Source organism: Talpa occidentalis, unplaced genomic scaffold, assembly GCF_014898055.3.
Source record: "Talpa occidentalis isolate TD23 unplaced genomic scaffold, MPIMG_talOcc4v2.1 talOcc4.12, whole genome shotgun sequence".
Lineage (NCBI taxonomy): Eukaryota > Metazoa > Chordata > Mammalia > Eulipotyphla > Talpidae > Talpa > Talpa occidentalis.
This window is the reverse complement of record NW_023601212.1, coordinates 45,831,843-45,853,051: the sequence shown is the minus strand read 5'-3', so window position 1 is coordinate 45,853,051 and position 21,209 is coordinate 45,831,843. Positions and strand designations below refer to the sequence as shown.

Here is a 21,209-nt window from a genome sequence, read left to right as displayed (position 1 = left end):
GGGGCCTGATTTGTATGGGTACATTGGAGGCACAGAGGTGGAACAGTAGCAAAAGAGTATTGCCATTGCCTCCAGAAAAGAGGATTGGGGCACAAAGAGGCTACTTAAGTGAGTTGCCAAGGTCATACAGCCAGAAAGTGGCAGCTGGGACATAACTCCAGACATAGCAGGTGCTGCTTCAGTAAAGAGGTTTAGTCACCAATCAAGTTTATCAGAATCTCCAAGGGTAGACCCAAACAGATAAAGACACAGACACGGGCGCGCGCACGCACGCATGCATGCACGCGCCCCCCTCCCCCCGCCCTGTTATCCTAGGACTGCAACCCCCCGAACCCCCACCCCCAGTGCGTGGGTCAGGCGCGGGGTGGGGAACCGGATTGCCAGCCAAAGACCCAGCAGGCGAAAGGAACCAAGAGGGATGACAGCCGGCAGAACCGCCTGAGGAACGGAAGTCTGGGGGCTGGATCCAGGGTGGACCCTCTGTTGGGCTTTCGAGCCTAAGCTTACCCGCCTCGCCCCCTGTAGTTCCGCCCACTTCGGCGGGCTAGGTGCACGCAGCCCCGCCCCTACCCCCCCACTCCCCCCCGCCCCGCCCCGCCCCGCCCCCGGACTAGACCCCGCCCCCGGACTAGACCCCGCCCCCGGACTAGACCCCGCCCCCGGACTCGACCGCGCGTGAGCAGTCCTGCGTCGGCTCCTTCCCCTCGTTTGGTCCCGAGCCCTCTGCGCGCGCACCGCCCTCTGCACCAGCGCGCACGCGCGGCCCCGCCCCCGTCCCCGGCGCTCGGAGCCCGAGTCCGCGGGAAGATGGCTGCCCCGCTCATCCCCCTCGCCCAGCAGGTACGAGCCTTGCGGGCGGCCGGGATGAGGGGCAGTGGACGGGCCAGCAGGAGGCCGGGCGTGGGAAGGCCTGGCCACCGGACGGCACCTCACTCAGAGGGGCCCTCGCAGAGGACGGGCGAGTGGGCGGGCGGACAGGCAGTTCTGAAGGTGACAGGCCGGCCCGACCCGCGGCCTCCCTCTCCTGAGCGACCCTCCGCGGGCGGCGACCGGGCGGTGCCGCGTCGGGTGTCCGCTCGGCCCGGGTTCGACCCCGTCACCGCCGAAGCTCCCAGACAGGGTGGTGCACGATGGCGTGGGGCTCTCTCCCCTTGAGGTGGGCGAGGGGAGCGAGCATTCGCACCGGTGTGGCGACCCCGCAAGTCTTTGTCTCACCAGCGTCCCAGCTGGGGGAGACGGTGTACCCGCCGGGGTGGAAGGCCGAGTCCCGTCTGAGATTGGACCTGCCTGTAATGCAATCCAGGATTCATCCTTCTCTCCCTTGGGGAGCTGCTTCCGCCACTCCTTTTAACTGGGCGAAGGGGACCGCGCGCATCTTAAGGCGTCTTTCTATGTCCTCAGATCAGCCTGATGCTTTACTAAGGGCCGGTATCAGTGGCGCGACAGAGATGTGCCAGAAAGAACCATGCGCATACAGCCCTTTTTCTGGGAGGGACGTTCATTCATTTATATGTCCGTCAGATGTGCCAGGGAACGCAGCAGCTACCCGTGGACAAGGTCTCTGCTAACTTGGAGAAACTACCTGAGTACTAATAACAGTCGCGTTTATTTGCTGAATACCTGTGTTGAATTAAGCGCTTGGCTAGAACGATGCAGCACAACTAAGAGAAAGGACATAGGGTCACAGTCTTGTTTTCAAATCTTGGCTCCAGAACTTATTCCTCTGGGTGTCCTTGGATGTCACCTCATTTGGAAAGTGGGAATATAAAAAATATTGGATAATGTGAAGCTTAAGTTTGTAAAACACTCAGAACAAATGTCTGGCACTAGGAAGTACTCAGTCATACATTCTCTGATTATTATCTAGTTCTCTGGAAGATCTGGACACATGGGAATAGACACCACAGCAGTAAGAATGCCAGATCCTAGGAGAGCAGATGGTAGGTGAATCCAAGGAGCTAGACATGCTTACCTGCCAAATCTTGCCAGGACTAAGATTATCACTAAATTAAAAGCATTAAAGACCAGTGGTTATTAATTAACAAGTTCCTGTAACAGATAGGAAAGTGCTCTATAAATTGTTGAGTGCCCTACAGATGTTGGGCAGTAAGTTGCTCCATTTTAGGGTGTTCATGTGTATGTGTGTGGATGATACTTGCTTAGGCTCTTTTTTTTTTAAGATTTATTTATGCATATAAGAACTGGGGTACAGGTCAGAGGTGTGGGGGGTGAGAGGATTCACCAGAGACAGTGGGGAACAGAACAGGCGGATTCACTGAAACACACTGCTGAGCAACAGGTGAGACAGTAGAGGTCTGCTGCACCATGTGGGTTAGCTCCCTGGCCTGCCTGGGATCCAACTTGTGCTGCAGAGGCTGCTGATAGCTTCATAGTGCTGTGCTTAACCCTTTGTGCCATCAGGGAGGCCCTGCTTAGGTCCTTTTAATTAGAAACTGCTCCTGTTTTTTGGGGGGAATGTTTTTAAAACTGCCTATCAGATCTTGACATTGGCTCTCATTTGAACTTTGATGACAGTAGCTAATGTTTTTTGAATTCTTTGGAGATTCTTAAATGCCTTTAAATATGTTGATTATCAGAGGGGGTTCTTGTTTGTACTGTTGAAGGATCAGCTTTAGAGGAAGACCGTGATATACAGCTGTGAGGTAAGAAATGAAAACCGGAATCAGGTCATGAAATTCACCTGCTGAAAACCTTCTGGAATAAAATTCCAATTCCCTTCACCTGGTTGGGTGCCAGCCAGCTTCTCCTACCTTGTGTTCCTCCTGGCATCCACACTGCAACCATACTTGCCAGTTTTCTGTTCCTCCCATATTTCCAGCTCCCTCTCCTCAGTATGTCCAGACTGTCACTGTTCCTTCTTCCTAAAACACTATTCCCAGTTTCTTCCCCTGGCACTTCCAGGGTTGGCTCGTTTCCCTCCTTTAGGAGGAAGCTCAAATGTCATTCTTCCCAGAACCCTTTGCTGGTCACCTGCCTTAAGTAGTCCTCCCTCACAGTAATGTGTCACCCCTCAGCAATAGTCACATCCTCAGTGTCTGTGGCTATGTTTGCTGTTTTCTCCCCATGACACGTGCACCCAGTGAGAGCAGGCATTTTACTCAGCTCTCCTGGCCCTATGTTCAGCATCCAGGAGGCATCACATAGACCCATAAGGCAGGGACCAGTGACTTGCACCACCCAGTGCCATTCACACGTGGTACCTGGAAACTAGGGTGGGAGCAAAGTTGAAGGTGGAATTGTGGGAGACCAACATCTGGGTCCTTTGGCCTCTGATAAGGTCAGGTTGCTGATTTCCGTGCTTTCTCATGTTCCTTTCCTGTACCCCACCTGAACTGAGGACTTGGCCAGTTTTTCTTCCTTCCCTCTGTCATGTCATAGCAACATTTCTCCTCAAGTGAAGTTCTGGACGAGGTGTTACTGTTGGCCAGGTGTGAGACTCAGACCTGTTAGGCACTTCCAGTTCAGCTGAGGGGTGTCACCCTGGGGACAAGCCCATGTGAGTCCAGGGTGATATCTCGTTGGGGGTAGTTGGGAACCTCTGGGAGCAAGAGGCGGTGGTTTGGTTGGATTGAGGTGTAGGGCGCCCTTGGAGCTGGGATGGCTGTTAGCCAATAGGTCTGTGGATTGGGGGAGGAGGGACTGTCTCCAACTGCCCCAACACTGCCTACTAGTGTCGTCAGCTTCACTTTGGACTCTGATATCTGTGACATCTTGCTCTCTATACAGCTTTTTCTGACCCTCAATATAAAACTTGTTAACTTGAAGAGTTTCTTGTCTCTTCTTTGGGAATGACTTCTCTCTCCAAGGTGTCTCACTGATTTATGTTTCTCCCTGCCACCCAGCAGTTCCTCTCCCACTCCGGAAATGTACCTATGCCCTTTACCCCCTTGTACCATGTCCCTTCCGAGATTGCTGGCTGCCTTGCCATTCTTAACCCAGGAGGCTGAATCTCCTTGAACCTTTCTGGTATTCTTGCTCATCTCTGTGGTGTTTCCCATCAGACCACTCTGTCCCCCTACCCTGCCCTGCTTCTGGAGTCCAGCCTCTTGTTTCTCTAGTGGTTCTGCCAGCCAGCCGGACTCGAATTGGCCATGGCCACCTCTTTGCCATGCCCACAAATTCTCCAGGCTGGGTTTGTCCAAACTCTGCATAGGTTCTCTGTCCCACACAGCTTTGAGATTATCTTCTAAGATGCCTCTTCAACCACCACTCTGCTCCAGAAACCTCCAGTGGCACTCTTTTTTTTTCTTTTTAAAGATTTTATTTATTTATACAATCACTGGGTACAGTCAGAAGTGCAGGAGGGTGGGAGAATTCACCAGAGCCAGAGCGGGGGACAGAACAGGCAGACTGATGAAATACACTGCTGAGGGGAGCAGCGGGCCCGGCAGGAGAGGTCTGCGCGCCATGTGGGACCATCACCGGTGGCCGGGGATTGAGCCAGCGCTACAGAGGCTGCGGGCAGCTTCGCAGCTCAGCGCTCAACCGCTGTGCCACCAGGGGAGGCCCTCCAGTGGCACTCTTTCCTCTCCCCTCAGTGAGTCCTCCTTACCTTACCTGGCCCTGCATTTCCACACCCCCTGTTCCCATTCTCTGTGACTTTACTAGCCCACTCTCTCACTCTTCTATCATCTCCACAAAGACTCCTTGTTCTCCCCTGTGCTTTTCAGGCCTAACCCCTTCCATGACCCTGTTCTTGTGGCTCCTGCTGCATCCTGGCTGCCCTAGAGAGAGAGATCTCTGAGTGTGACTTCCTTGGTGGTGTCTGCCCCCTGCCCCACATGAATGGGTGTTCTCCCTTCTGTTCCTCTGTGGCTCCCTTGTGTGGCCTCCTAAGGTAGGAAGTTTAAGGTAACTGGAGGAATGCATTGGGTTCAATGACAAAGAATCTGCCCTGTGTCCAAGAGGTTCCATCTTTCTTCTTCTCTACTCCCCAGGCCACCGGATTCTTCCCACCTTTGTCATGTGCTTCCTGACATGGATTCTAGATATATCTTCTTTAGAATGGGTGCCATTTTTCCCATTTTGCAAATGGAAAACTAAGACCAATCAGATATAAGTAGCTTGCGTAGGCCCTACAATTGGTAGGTGCAGAGCTGGGATTGTACCCACATCTGTCTATTCCCTCTTGCAGGTGGCCTGCTGGGCACCCTGCCCATTGCAGCACCCGACCAGTTTATCTGAAATGAATGCTGACTGCTTGAGACATTTATTTATCCTTTTATGTTTTTTCTTTCAAAATAATTGGTAGGCTCTCTGTCTCACTAAAATATTAATGGTTATGAGGTATACATTTTTGGTTAGAGGGCCAGGTTTTAGAGTGAAATTTGTCCCTATCTTGTACAATCCAGAATTCCCTGATTGTTTCTGTCTTATTTACCTGAATTGCCTGGTGTTTGTCAACCAAGTCGTTCTGGATTAAGCAAGAATATGTAAATTTTGTCTCCTCTTCTCATTTTCAAACTCTAAAACAGCTTTCCCATCACTGTTTTTTTTTTTTTAAGATTTATTTTTATTTATGCATACAAGAACTGGGGTACAGGCCAGAGGTATGGAGGGTAAGAGGATTCACCAGAGACAGAGTGGGGAACAGAACAGGCAGATTGACTGAAATACACTGCTGAGGGGAGCAGCGGGCGAGACAGGAGAGGTCTGCTGCACCATGTGGGTCACCTCCCTGGCTGGCCAGGATTGAACTCATGTTGTAGAGGCTACAGATAGCTTCATCTTGCTGTGCTTAACCACTTGCGCCACCAGGGAGGCCCCCCATCACTAGCTCTTAACCCTTGAATAGCTGACCTGGGAAGTGGAGTGACGGTTATCCTTCTTGGTACTGGAGAGCCATGTGACTATTCCAGTGCCTCAGACTGTGCAGGCACGACCTCTACCACCCTAGGAGAGGTACCTGAAAAGCTCTTTCCACCTTGATTTGACCTGGGCGGCCAGCAGCTTTGCTGAAAGCTACTCGACGTCCTTCCTGTCTGAGTCCCATTATTTTTAAGGCCTTTTCTGGGGACCTGTTTTTCAATACTAGGTTCCCCAGTTCATGAGTTCATTCAGTGCCCTCATGTTGTACAGTATTTTCTGTACCTCATTTTTCCCATCTGCAGATTAGGAATAATACTCTGCATCTTTCATCTACCTGTGACAGTAGAGCATCACGATCCCTGCCCTGTATCCAAGGGCTATGCACTCAAAAGTGCCACTTGTTTTCCATGTCACAGTTCAGCATTATATATTCGGTGTCTTCTCTCTGCCTGGCAGTTTCTGGGAGGGGCTTGTAGCAGTGACCCTGAGATTACACTGCCCCATGGAGCTGAGGGGAGGCGGCCCAGAAATGTATATGTGGCTTGTCTGAGGCAGTGGGCTTGTGCTGTGAGCATTAATTATAATACAGGGTCCTGAGCCCAGCTCTGAGGTCTGGGAAGTCCTCTCCATACAGGAAGCCCTCTCCAAGTAGAAAATGCATTGGGATTGTTTAGTTTATCTTCACTTTCAAAAGGGTAAACTGAGGCACAGAGACTTTACATCATTGCCATAGATTGCACCTTGTACAGACATGGCTCTTCAGACCCAGGTCCAGGTCTTTGCATTGCACTGGCGTTTCCTGTCTTGGGATTTTTTTTTTTTTTTTTAAAGATTTATTTATTTATTTATTTATTTATTTACACAAGCACTGGGTATAGTCAGAAGCGCGGGAGGGTGAGAGAATTCACCAGAGTCAGAGCGGGGAGCAGAGCAGGCAGAAGGACTGAAGTACACTGCTGAGGGGAGCAGCGGGCGGCAGGAGAGGTCTGCGTGCCATGTGGGACCCTCCTCTGTTGGCCGGAGAGAAGCCGGGGATTGAACCTGCGCTGCAGAAGCTGCGGGCAGCTTCGCAACCCAGCGCTCAACCGCTGTGCCACCAGGGAGGCCCTCTTGGGATTTTTTTTTTAAGCTACCATTTATTTCCACAATGTGTGAGCTCATATTTTTAAAAAGTGTTCATACTACTTACTCATTAGGTACCACAAGAGTCCAGTAGTGAGATCACTTGTTCACAGGTTTATTTAATTGTTTTAATTTTATTTCATTAGAAGCAAGGGGGGATGGGAAGACTTCCTATTTTTTAAGAGGAGTGAAGGGCTCCTAGCTAATGCAGAAGGGTGGGCTTGACCCAGGCCACAGTGGAGGCCCAGGCCATGGATGGTCCCATTGGGAGTCGGGAGTGGGTGACATGCTTTAGTTGGAGCTGCATTTGCGTTGGGATTTGGGGGAGTTGGGAAGGTGGGGCGCAGTGGCTGCTCAGAGACAAATAGAATGAGCATCTGCAGCTCCAGCTCAAAGGACTGAAGAGAGACTGGGACTGGGACTTGGGGTCTGCATCCCCCTTTAATTAGCGTGACTTAGGGATGAAGGGAAGAAGGTTGGTAAGTGGGACACAGAAGTCTGTGCCTGGCCTGCAAATGGATGCAAGACAAAGGGACTGATGGGGTGTCTGCTTGCCGGGAGAGTGGCTGAGAGCAGACGTGGGGGAGGCAAGGAGACCTGCTCACTGCTTTAGAGCCAGTGGGCTTCATTGCCAGACAACAGCAGCCCCAGAGACTGCTCCTGCAAACAGTACAAACCACTAGCTGTTAAAAGCTGTGCCCGCCATAGGGCCTCCCCAGTGGCGCAGTGGGTTGAGCACAGTGGGTTGAGTGCAGCACTATGAAGCTGTCCGCAGCCTCTGCAGCGCAGTTTCGATTCCCAGCCAGCCAGGGAGAAACCCACATGGCGTGGCAGACCTCTCCTGTTGTGCCTGCTGCTCCCCTCAGCAGTGTATTTTGGTTGTCTGCCTGTTCTGCTCCCTGCTGTGTCTCTGGTGAATCCTCTCACTCTCCCACGCCTCTGGCCTGTACCCCAGCTCTTGTATAAAAATAAATAAATCTTTAAAAAAAAAAAAAAAGAATAAAAAAAAAGAATAAAAAAAAAAAAGCTGTGCCCACCAAAGCAGACCCAGCTTTTATTGTGCTAACTGTTGCGGGGGGGGGGGGGGGGGGGAAGTAAAGGATCCTTCCATAAATAGCCATCTCCTCAAATTTCTATCCAGATCTGCCTGTGATTATTGTAGTCTTGATAGCAGAATCGATTTACTGATTACATTTTGAACTGGCTTGATACAGTCAGTTCTCTTCCTTTTGTACACCCTGATTGATTGCTGTCTGTGGACTGGATTGGGCCTCTGTCCCAGCCATCAAGTAGCATACCTGGATCCTGTACCTCCCTCTTCTACCTTCTTGCCTCATTCTGCCCAAATGTCAGCTGCCTACACAGGTATTTTTTGCACATGCCATTTATTGCCACTCTGGAATGTTCTTTTCCTCTCCATCCTTGGGTTAATCTCTGCTCTTAATTTATATCTTGGCCTGCATATCACTTCCTCAGGGATAGACCCAGCTTCTTTGTTCCTGCCCATAGGAAGGCCTTATCCTTTCTACCACATACCATTTTATAATCTTCTGTTGGTGGAATTATTTAATTGATGGTCCGCTCCCACAATGCCTTGATCAGGCATGGCAGGTTCTTTTTTTTTTTTTTAAGATTTATTTTTATTTATTCATGCATACAAGAACTGGGGTATAGGCCAGAGGTGCGTGTGTGTGTGTGTGTGTGTGTGTGTGTGTGTGTGTGTGAAAGAGAGAGGGGATTCACCAGAAACAGAGTGGGGAGCAGAATATGTGGCTCTACTGAAATCCACTGCTGAGGGGAGCAGCGGGCAAGACAGGAGAGGTCTGCTGTGCCATGTGGATTAGCTCCCTGACTGGTGCTGCAGTGGCTGGCGATAGCTTGATAGTGCTGAGACTTTAAGCCCTGCGCCATCAGGGAGGCCCCTTGGCAGATTCTTGAAGGGAGAAGTAACATGTTCAAACGGCAGGACTGACTACTCAGGGAATGCCCAGCTGGATACTGGCTCAGTGAAGAAGGAAGTACAGTGAGGTCTTCCTAAGATAGTTTCCTGAAGAGCAAGAGGGGTGATGGAAGGAGTTATGTGGGCTTTGGACAGTGGTCTCTAAGCAAGGGTGAGTGATACCGGGGTGGGGCAGTGAGGTTCTTGAGCGTACAAAAGATGTTGAGAAAGAAACCTTTCTGGGTGGATAGAGCACTATACAGCTGTGTTAGCTGATATAAGACCCAGCACCTTTACTGCAGGTCTCCCAGACTGCCAAGACCCTACATTTAGGCACAGTTGAGAAGCAGCTCATCTGGAGATGCCACCAGTTTTCTGACCCCTGCTGTCTGCTGGCTTGGGACTAGATGAATAAAACTGAGCCCCACCCCTTCAGATGGGTTTAACTGTAGTGGGGCACTCAGGTAATTAGTGCACAGTGTGTACACCCTCAGAGATGATGTGGAGTGCACAGAGATGGAATGCACAGAGATGGAATGAATTGCCTCCACTGCTGTTCCTGCAGACCTTTGCCATCATCGCCTCATCTTCCTTTCCCCACTGTGCCTCCCAAGGAGGACTGGAGTAGCCTGTCCCTGTCCTTGAAGCAGGAAGGTGATAACTATCTGTTGATTGATGGCTGCATGCTTGGAATAGCTAGGCGCTGGAGTGCAGTCAGTTCCTCTCACTACATTTGATGGTAGTTGAGTGTGGGAATATTTTTGTCTCTTGTGTGAAGAGTCAGTGCTGCCTGCAGAGATGGGAGCCAGGGCGCCCCCTATGGGCAGGATTCTTACGCTGGGCCCCACCCCTCCCTGCCTCATGCTTCCTGTCTTCTTCCCCTGTGGGAGGGTGTGTATGGAAATGGGGGGAAGAGGAACTGATTTACAATGATAGTAACAAGTGTGTCTGTCAGTTGATCCACACAGGGTGTGCTTTTCAGTTTTATATGCTCTCATGGACAAAGAGTGCTCTTTCATATTGTGTTTATTTTTTTTATTTAATTTTTTAAAAGATTTATTTATGCATGCAAGAACTGGGTTATAGGCCAGAGGTGTTGGAGGGGGTTAAGAGGATTCACCAGAGACAGAGTGGGAAGCAGAACAGGCAGATCCACTGAAATACACTGCTGAGGGGAGCAGCGGGTGAGACAGGAGAGGTCTGCTGCAACATGTGGGTCACCTCCTTGGCCAGGGATTGAACTTGTGCCGGCAGTTGCCGATAGCTTCATAGTGCTGTGCTTAACCCCTTGCGCCACCAGGGAGGCCCCAGTGTGTTATTCCCACTTTACAGGTGGGGAAACTGAGGCTTCGTAGCTTGTCCTCCACTGCTGCTGGGTAGTAGAGCTATGTCTGCCAAGCAATGCCCACTCTACACTCATCTCCCCCTTCCCTTCCCGGGACTCCATTTAGATTGTACTTGTTTGAGCAAATATTCACCCAGGGCCTACTTAGAGCCCAGCATCACAGAGGATGGAATAGAAGTGAAACCTACAACCCCAGAAATTGAAAATGTATGGGGTGGTGTCATACAGTAGCCTGCATACATAGCAGATATTAACAAGTGTCCATTTTATGAATTCAGTTCTATAGGGGGGATGGGGAAGAGACTCATTTAATTGGGGGGTTGTATTTGGAAGCTTCTAAGAGCAGGGAGTTGGTGCTGGGACTGGGAGATAAAGTTGATGGAGGACCTCCCCCCTTCTCAGCATATAGGGAACAATTTGGACCAAGACAAAGGGCAAAAGGTATACCCCCAAGGAAGGCAGGGACTGAGGGCAGTATGTAAGTATGAGTGTCTGAGTGTGTCTGTGGGTGAGTGTGTGTGTATGTTTGTGTGTGTGTGTGTGTAGTGTGTAGTGAAATTAGCCTCCAGGGGCACGGGGTGGCTGTGGGTGTGTTGAGAACTAAGGTTAGGACTTGTGATACTCCTGCAAACTCAGAGAGTCTTTGGAGCAGGGGATGCCATGTGCAAAATGGAATGGAGAGGCCCTCCCTGGTGGTACAGGGGTTAAAGACACAGTGCTCTCAAGCTGTCATCAGTCACTGTAGCATTCGGGCCTGGGATCGAACTCAGGCCGGCCAGGGAACTAACCCACATGGCACTTCAGACCTCTCGTCTTGCCGACTGCTCCCCTTAGCAGTGTATTTCAATAGATCTGCCTGTTCTGCTCCCTATTCTCTCTGGTGAATCCTCTCACCTCTGGCTTACATCCCAGGACTTGAATGCATAAATAAATAAATCTTTTTAAAAAAAAATGGAAAGGAGAGGGAAACAGCTGGGGCTGGGTGTGGGCAGGGCCTCCTGGGTGTGTGCAGAGAGAAGAGGGTGGGAAAGTGGCCTGTGCTGCTCTGACCTGACTCTCACACGTCCCCTTTCTGCCTCCTGACTGCATTGCCCCTGCCAGCACCATTGCTCTCCTGTGTTTGTATTAGTTCTCTGACCACACTAGTGCTGGTCTTTACTCATAATGGAACTGGAGAGCTGAGCTTAGTGACTGCAGAATAGCAGTAGGTGCTAGTGGCTGATGATTTCTACCTTCAGAGGGAGGAAGGAAGCACAGAGATATGCTGCACTGACCTGGTTCTGGGGTGGGGTGGGTGTGTGAACACCCTGGCGGGAGGCCGGATACATCCAGCAAAGTTCCAGGAGCTCCCAACTGTTGCCCTTTTTAAGTCCCACCCCAACTATCTCTGTGGCTGTACTCCATCTTGCTCCCATCCCTGCACTGCTGTCCTTGTCCCCTCTCCCCAGGGCACCACACCCCTGGTGTTTCCCTCCTACAGTGTCTCTTTCTGCTCTGTTGCTGGAGCTTCGGTGTGGCTGTTCCATTGTTCATTGTTACGTCTAGTGACATTCTCCTGCACACCAGGAGCTCCAAGATTTGGGGGTCCCCTTACTCTCCACTGCACCTTCACCCAGTATAGTGTCTGGTTCCAGGCAGGCATTAGTGGAGGTTGCCTGACAGTGAGAGTCCCACCTTGCTGTTGTGTGGGAACATGCTAGGGCACCATGTTAAAGGTGAATGATGTGTCCCCTTTCTGTGTGTGTCGCCACAGTAAATTGCTGGTGAGTCTCACCTGTCCTCCTTGGTTGTACCTCTGCTGTCACCTTCCAGCACTTGCACTGCAGTTGAGGGTAACTTTGCCTGCTCGCTTCTGTGCTTGAGCCCTAGTGCTTCCCCTGCACACTTCTATATCCTTGGTGCTTCCTTTTAGTGTGAACTCAACCTTTATGTATTGAGTGAGTGAGTGAATTCCAAGTCTGAGAGGAAGATCTCCCTTTCAGGAAGTTTCTTGGGAAAGGAAGGAGGAACTTGAGATGACAGCTGGATGGGTGCGGGTTCTATGGATTGGATATATTTCTGCCTGGGGCTGTGGAAGGAAAGTGGCAGGACAGAATAGGACTTGGAACAGCCAGCATGTGACAGGTGCTCTGCCATGCCTGTCCTGAGTGGTGGACTGCTCATTCTTATTCTCTAAATGAAGAAACTATGACACAGAGAGACTTCTTACCCTCCCCAGGGTTGCACAGCATTTCAGTGGTGGCGTAGGACTTATGTCCACATTTGTCTGGTGGCCCTGCTGATCTTGGTGTAGTACTGCTTCCCTGCAGCGGGAGGGTGAGGCGGAGAACTTCAAACAGAGGTGGCAGCCTTTGTACCCTTGTCACGCCTTCCGTCTTCCTGTCCCTCCTGTGTCCTCCCTCTCCCCGCCAAGACATCTGACCCTGGGCTCACCCCTCTGGCTGGTTTGCCTTGTCACTTCTCTCTCAGTCTCAGCTCTCAGATGTGTTTCTCTCACTTCTGGGTGCTCCTCGGATTGGACTGGAGCTGCAGCCATCACTTCTGTGGCCCACCACAGATCCTGCCTGAGTTCCCATGGGTGGAACAGAGACCTCAAAGCCTTTGCACTTATCTTTAGCTCATCCTCTGTTGTATGGTCATTTGGGTCTTTTGAATCTCTTTTTCCCTTGTGCTTCTTTTCCCTTTTCTGTCCAGTTTACAAGAGCAGTGTGAGCTAATGTAGAGTGCTGGAGAACTCAGAATGCCCAAGTGCAGGCAACGGTTCACATGGAAGAATCACTATTAGCCTGTGGTGTCTGTCCCACCATTTTTATCCCCTGTGGTTATGGTGACTGCAAACTTAACAGATTCTAACTGTGTGGTGGACTGGATCCCTCTTCCTCTTAGCAAATGATCTTATAGTTAATCCACCTCACAAATTGCTGTCTGTGCAGTTTTACTGTTGTGTGCTGTTCTGTCCTATTTTATTTTTAATTGTAACATTTTTAAAATTGAGATAACATTTGGTTTACAACATTATATTATTTAGGGGTTCACGCCTCTTCAGATATATGTTAGTACACCACACCCACCACCAAAGCACCACTAGTCCTTTACCATGTTCTGTTGGGCCCCCTCTCCTTCCTCATCCCCATTCTCCACTTCTGGTAGCCTCAATTCTGCAGTCAGATTTCAAGGGTTTGTTTTGGTGCGGTTTTATATATTTCTTTGTTTTGTTTCCTTATATTCTACATTTGAGTGAAAACATAAGGTTTTGCCTTTCTCCTGACTTATTTTGCTTACTATAATTCTATCCATGTAGTTCTATCCATGTAGTTCTGTCCAAATGGCGAGATTTCGTTTTTTTTTTTTTTTTTTTTTAAACAGCTGAGTAGTATTCTACTGTGTATATTTTCCACATCTTAACCCACTTATCTTTTGGGTACTTAGGTTTCCATAATTTGCCTATTACAGGTAGTGCTGCAGGGAAATGGTAGTTTTTATTGTCTGACAAAAGCTTGATCCTACCAGTGATAAAGCTTTTCTTTATTTACCACACTTAAACCTGAAGCAGCTTGAACCATTAGAATTCCTGCCATATATAGTACTATATCTGAGTTAAAAAAAAACAAACAAAACTTAGAAATTATATTTCAGTGCGCATCTCTAACAGAACTATTTTCCTTTTGTATAACCACAGTACCACATCACAATCACACAATTAACAATAATTCCTGAGTATTATCTCTTATCCATTACATATTCAAATTTCACGATTGTCTAAAAAGGTTGTAAGGTCTCCTAAGTGTCTTTTAAAAAGTTTTCTTTCTTTCTTTTTTAAAAGCTCATTATAAGATTCTTGTGGAGCTGTAAAAACAAAAACAAACAAACAAAAAACAGTGCAAGCCTGTAAATTCTTCACCCTCTTTCCTCCAGTGGAAACATTTTGAAAATATATAGTACAATATCAGGACTAACACACTGAAATTTTGTATAGCCAGGTGTAGAGCAGTTTCATCTTCACAGGGACCCTGATGTTTTTACAGCCACTCTCCACTCTCCTTTCCCCAGCATCTCCCCCTCCTGCGCCCCTCCCCCCTTCGTAACCCGGGCAGCTACTTATCAGCTCTTTTCTATCGTTTCAGCGTTTTGATAATGTTACATAATGGAATCAGGTAGAACCTGATCTTTTGAAAGTGGCCTTTTCCTTCAGCATCATCCTCTGAGGGTCTTATAGGTTGTTGTATGAATCAGTACCCCATCCCTCTTGATTGCTGAGTGGTTTTTCATGGTATGTTTGGACCACAGTTCAATAACCTATCACCCCTTGAAGGAGGCCTGGGCTTCCGTTTGGGGGCCATTATAAAGCTGTACTAAACATTGAGTACAATATGTTAAGCGAACTGAAGTCTGCATTTTTAAAAATATTTTATTTTATATAATTCTTACATCATTTTTTATCTTTGCACAATGTATGCATTTTCATTATGGTTATATTCCCCATACAATTGCACCCTCCTCTTATTTTGACCCTAGTCCTTCCTCCCCACTTCATTCTTCTTTTCAAAGTTGTTTTAGTGAGTGAATTCTTTTTCCTTTCTATAATATTTTAGGATAGTTGTGTTGGTATCTCCAAAGAAATCTTGTAGGAATTTGGTAGGAATTGGATTAAACCTGCACCTCACAGGTGAGCACATTGTCCTGACTTTGCTGTATGGGCTCCAAAAAGGCCAGTTGGTATCACTTTATGCAGCAAGGCCCTGTACAGCACCTCTCTCTGACATTGCCAGTCTGACAGCAGATTCTGGCATTCTGTCCTATTTTGTAACACAGATACTGAACAGTTGCCCCACCTTTCTGAATTGCTTTTCTCTTCGACCTTGCTCATTTTTTTATTGAGGCAAATTGGTTTATGATATTGTATATGATTCAGCGGTATGGGATAACACCTCTTCAGATGTATGTCACCACACTACATCCACCACCAAGACACCCATAGGCCTCCATTGGGCCACCTGTCCCTTTTGCTTTCTGTTTTCCTCCTACCCCATCCGATAGCCTCAATTTTTGCCCATTTTTAATCAGGATGTCTGTCCATTTTACCTGTGACTTACGAAGACCCTTTATCATGTCCTGGTCCTTCTCTCCACAATGTTTACCTTAGCTCTGGTTTAGAAAGCTCAGACTGGGAATTGGAGGGAGCTGGCAGTTCAGGGAGGTTAGGGATACATGTGTTTTCCTGATACTTTTCAAGCACCATCTTCCTCACTTGTCCAATATGGGCAGCCTTCAGGAGGGCTGTGGAGTTAGCTGAGGGGGAACTAACTTGAATAAATATATCTCTGGGCTGTGTTTTTGTATCAGTGTCTGGTTTTCCAAGAAGGAAATCAGACCCGGATGTCTTCTTGTGCAAAGTGCCTAACTTCCTCTAAAACTTGGCAATAGCTCTGAAAAATGCAGCCTTCCTGGGGTCTGGGTTTTCTTGAGAAAGCAGGCTGCACTGGTTTTCAGGTCTTTTTATATGTTCAAGTCCATATAAACAGGGTGAATAAAACATCCTGTTGTGTAATCATGTGTGCACTTTTTCCCAGGCAAGCCTGCACACGGGGCTGTGCTCTGTCCAGCCTGGGCTTTTTCTGCAAGGTGTGAAGTAAGGGACATACTGCCTGGGTGCCCTTCTGGCTCTGCCTTTCAGGTTATGTGACCCTGGACAAGGTGACCTCACCATCGTCTCAATAGTAGTACCTGACCTGTAGCATTGTTGGGAGGATTAAAGTAGGCACTAGATAGAAAACAGTGAACATTCAACAGTGTGACCCACTACTTACCAGGGTAAGGAATTGCAGATACTTTTTTTTCCAAAAGTTTTAAACAAAAAAAAAATTTGCTTTAAAAATGTCCATTTGGAACTCATAAACCCAGTGATAATTGCTCTGTTTTGCATGAGAGTGTGTTCTTTCCTGGCAGATCGGGGATTTTGTTTCAGGCATAAAGATATAGTAACAGTCCTGCCCATGGGCAGAAGTAGGGGTCAGACCTGGTGGGCTTAATCTTGGGAGGATTAGGAGTGACTGGAACCCTGATCCTTAGAGCGACATCCTTCCAAAGTGGTTCTGTATTCTCATTTCGAGCTTGTTTTATCCTGGTGTTAAAATCACATGTGTTTGCAGGACTGTGGGGTTGTCTAGTCCTCCTGAAAGAAGGAAAGGACCATATTTTCAGTGTCCTCCCCTCCCTGTCATACCCATTGGTAAATTGCATCTGAGCTGAAGGGGGAACCAAGAGACCACAGGAACTTCTTGCTTATCTCTTTTAGTGTTTTTTTTTTTTTTTAATAGAGGCATGTTTTATTTATTTACTTGTTTGTTTGTTTTGTTTATACATGCACTGAGTACAGTCAGAAGCACGGGAGGGTGAGAGAATTCACCAGAGCCAGAGTGGGGAGCAGAGCAGGCAGAAGGACCGAGGTACTGCTGAGGGGAGCAGCGGGCGGCAGGAGAGGTCTGCGCGCCATGTGGGACCCTCCTCCGGTGGCCGGGGAGCAGCCGGGGATCGAACTGGCGCCGCAGAGGCCGCGGGCAGCTTCGCAACCCAGCACTCAAACGCTGTGCCACCGGGGAGGCCCTCTTTAGTGTTTTAAGTCTTGATGAAAGTTACAGCGAAGCTTATCAATAATTCAGATACAACTGAGTAGAAGCTGTTGTCTGCACTGTGGATGCAGGAGAATATCAGCCCAGGTGGCTCCATCTTGCTCCTGTTCTTGAAACCATCTCCAGACTGCCTGCAACCTCTTATACTAAAAGCCTGTTCCCTGGCCCACCCACTTTCTGCCTATACCCAGGCATGGCCCTTCTCTCACTTTGGGGTCAGACAGTGGGCAGCTGCCAGCTCTCAGCACACAGCTATCTACCTAGTGGTTGTGACCATGTGCTGGGTGTGGCCGTGGTCTGTGCAGTAGCTAACCATGGACTGACTGCCCATGATTGGAGAATTGGTGGCATGGGTGGCCTGTCCAGCAGCTTGCAGATGCGACTGCACCATCTAGGCAGAAGTAATGTAGTTAGGGAAGTGCCAGTTGCATCTGGTGTTTTCCCTCTCTGTTTCTGCAGTCCCTAAAGTGTGTGTGATTACATGGACCTCTATCTCTACCTGCTGTTGTCCCATCTTTTTTTTTTTTTAAAGGTAATTTCTAGTTTTTTTTTTTTTTTAAGATTTATTTATTTATGCATACAAGAACTGGGGTACAGGCCAGAGGTGTGTGTGTGGGGGGGGGGTGAGAGGCTTCAACAGAGACACAGTGGAGAACAGAATAGACAGATATACTGAAATACACTGCTGAGGGCAGCAGCGAGTGAGACAGGAGAGGTCTGCTGCGCCATGTAGGTAGCTCCCTGGCTGAGGATTGAACTTGTGCTGCAGTGGCTGCCAATAGCTTCATAGGTTGTATCTGAACCCCTTGCACTACCAGGGAGGCTGTGTTGTCCCATCTTAACCTAAACCAATAGCAGGGCTAGAGGGAATGGTTGAAGGAATGCTCTGTGAATTTCTTCAGTTGTTGATCATTTGGGATCCACCTGACTGTGGATACACCCTCAACACAGACACGCATAGGCTCTGCTGCTTCATAGGCTTCTTAGGACTCTTTGGGGACTCTTAGTTGTGGATATTGTAGCTTAGAAGCATTTGGGAAGTTTGAGACACTTGTGAACCTTGTATGCCCCAAATCCTGTAACTTTTTTTCCCTAGTTGCTTGAAAACTTCTGTCTAATATGAGCCTTAACAAATATTCCACTGGAAATGTATTCAGACCTCTACCACTCTGATTTTTGGTGGGACAGGGGCCTTTGTTGCATGAACTGGTGGCCTCTGCATTTCAGTCCCACAAGCCAGTCAGTGCTGTGAGGTTTGGATCTGGTCACTGTTACTTTTACTGACAGATGACAGGTAGCCTTTTTAACCGCAAGGAGGATAGCTTTGCTTCCTTTGTCCACCTCACTCATATTGGGAGATGTGTTTTTAAAACATTGAGAGTTTTAAACTTAAGAGGTCACAACAGGTATGAGGGAGAACACTGCTGTCCAAGGTCATAAGAACTAAGGGTGACAGCCTCCCCAGCACTGGTGTCAGCAGGCCCTGGTAAGAGCTGTTGCAGCTACATTTTCACCTCTCGTTCTTCTCCCTCGTGTTATCACTCCCAAATCTCTAGCCTTTCTTGATTTTCATTTTTTTTATGTTTTTTTCTATCTTTTTAGTATTCCCCACTCCCTTTTTTTGTTTTGACTTTACTTTTCCCTTTCAGATCTTTATGTTCTTGTTCTGTTTTCATTCTGTCTTGGTGGTGGTCTTGGTACTTTCACTTCTTTAGACATTTGCAGGTGTGGGCATCCCCCAGAGAAGCTGACTGTAATCTTTGTGTTATTTTTAACCTGAAATAACTCTTTATAACATAGTGATATGCAAGTGTTAGGCTGGTTCAAATACAGTGATCAGAACTGGAAGATACTCCCTCCCCCAGTTTTATTCATTATGAGAAATCACAGGAAAATATTTAAATAAGTACTGTGCATACCTCTCATGTGGTATTCATTTCCCCTGCTTTTGTCTTTAGCCATTCACGGACCTGTTCCTCTAAACAATTAAGAGTAATGTAATTTCTCACTTGGCCTTGGTCACTAATGAGCAGCAGGTTTTCCAACCTCCATGCACTATGACAGCAACATGTGTAAGCCTTTACAGCCAGCAAGTATAGCGGGCACCAGCCCACCTGGGGACAGTCACTGAGGTCAGGAAGAAGCCCTGGACATAGTGAGAAGTGTGGGCCTGGCTGCCACCCAATCTAGATTCAGGAGTGACTTTGTGTGGCTTCCATCAGCCACATGAGCCACTCACCTCCTTCCTTGAGGTGGTCACATCCTCTGAACAGCTGCATCCTGAGGATCTGATGACTGGCACGTTGAGTGTCTGTGTCAAGCTGAGGATTTTGAACTTCCTGCCTGCAACTGTGGGAGTGTTCACTGCCCGCTCCTCTTCTGGGCAGGGCCTGTCAGTGCATATTCACTTGCAGTCCTTGGTGGCTGTTGGAGGATGTAATGGGTGTGGAAAGACCTGGGGCAGGGAGAGCAGTTTGAAACTTGCGTGTCTGGTGACTCATGATGACGTGCAGGGGCAATGTTCTGATTTTGGAGTCAGAGCACTGTCTGGGAGGACAGGTGTCTTTTTCTCTTTTCCTCTTAGCTCTGTACAAATTAGAATCCCATGGCTCAGAGTGGGATCGCCTCTGGGTGAGTGGGATCACCTCTGTTCTTCCACTTGAGGCAGCTACACTGTTGGTGCAGGATTTGGGACTTATTAAATAGCATCAGCATTCCCTTTTCCTAAGTGGAGTATGTGTGATACCAGGATCTGGAAATAACCTGAAGTCTGTGTGCTGAGGACATGGATTGCACCGTGACCTCCATTATTGGTTACTTTGGTGACTACAATGATAAGGGAATGACACTTCTTTTTAGAGGGGTTCTGACTACTATCTGTGGTTTTGTTTACAGATTCCCACTGGAAATCCATTATATGAATCTTATTATAAGCAGGTAAGTTTCACTGGGTCCTTTTGGACTGACCAGGAAAGCTGGGTCTGAAATTGAAGCCCACAGTGGCCTCTAGTCCCTTCCTATTCTCTGCGTTATTGGCCTGCAGTCTGCGTGATGGCTGCTGCTTCATCTGCTGCTCTGTTGGCTGAAGGTTTCATCCCGTAATTCCAGGTAGATCCAGCATACACAGGCCGAGTTGGGGCTAGTGAAGCTGCGCTTTTTCTGAAGAAGTCTGGACTCTCAGACATTATTCTTGGGAAGGTATGTGAAGACCAGCAGGATGATCTCTTTTGTGGTGCCTTTGGGGCTCCCTTGCACGTGAATTCCAGCTGTGCAGACCCCTCTCTTTGGGGCCAACCCTCTTGTGGCATGGGTTGGCCACCTGGGACCTCCGGGCTGGTGGATTCACATGATCTGATGGCAGCCACCACCTGCTGCTTAGGTAGCAGACACAAGGCCTGTGTGCTTTTGGAGTCTTGACTGATTATGGATTTGTGTTGGGGATCCAGGGTATAATCAATCCTGTTAGCTTTGGAATGTCTTCGTGTTCTTGGGCTCTGCCACTGACTGGCTGTATTCCTGCAGGGAGCAGGTTGCTTCCCCATAGCCTGTGTGCTTGTTTTGGGAATAAATGGGCAGCGACTGGCAGTCATACTTACCAGCATTTTTGTGTTTCTGCAGATATGGGACTTGGCTGACCCAGAAGGTAAAGGGTTCTTGGACAAACAGGTATATATATACACATGTGTACAGAGGAGTAGAGAGGCTGAGCCGGTCACTCTGCATTCCTTTCTGGTTATCTGCATTGACAAGTGCCACTAGTCATAAGTGTGGTTGTTACTGTTAAAATGGAAAAGTTTATTTGAAATAAAGGTCTTTTGAACACTTTGGAGACATCTTTCATGGTTAGCATATCTTTTAATATTTTGTGTGCTTATATGTGATTAAAATGTTTTCAAAATATTGTATTTTGAAATAACTTGACTCGTGGAAGTTGCAAGATTGTTCAGAGTTCCAGGTAGCCTTCCTCTGTTGTCCCTGGAGCATGGCACCTGGAGCTGGTGTAGCACAAAATCAGAGACCCTTTGAAGCACTGACTTGTCTCACATGTGCTTTCTTGTCCTCAAATAAGGCCATTTTCAATGTTGTAGCAGTAATGAGAATAAAACAAAAAAACTATTCTAGACAATGTTGAATAAAAAGACCTTACTTAAAGACCGGTTTTATTATATGTTGTTTTGCTTTAACTTGGCAGTTTCCAACAACCTTTGATGACATTGAGGACTTACTGTAGAGTTCTATGTAGTTTTGTCACTTACATAAGTTTATGTTACATATGTAACACGGCCAGGACACAGAACTCTCCAGTAACCCAAAGACTCTCCCCTGTGCTGACCCTGGTCGTCAC

General features: G+C 48.1%; 1 protein-coding gene across 11 annotated transcripts in view; it reads left to right on the top strand.

The window, feature by feature from the left end:
* The first annotated feature begins 729 nt into the window (after nt 1-729).
* EPS15L1 (epidermal growth factor receptor pathway substrate 15 like 1) overlaps nt 730-21,209 on the top strand; it is an 80,104-nt gene continuing 59,624 nt past the window's right edge. For 10 of the 11 annotated variants that reach the window (XM_054693340.1, XM_054693339.1, XM_054693342.1 and 7 more), the window contains exons 1-4: nt 782-840; nt 19,760-19,801; nt 19,973-20,062; nt 20,483-20,530. In XM_054693340.1, the coding sequence (XP_054549315.1) occupies nt 808-840; nt 19,760-19,801; nt 19,973-20,062; nt 20,483-20,530 (213 nt within the window). In that variant the 5' untranslated portion in view covers nt 782-807. Of the gene's footprint in view, nt 841-19,759; nt 19,802-19,972; nt 20,063-20,482; nt 20,531-21,209 lie in introns of all 11 variants that reach the window. The other variant, XM_037506084.1, reaches the window with a different exon arrangement.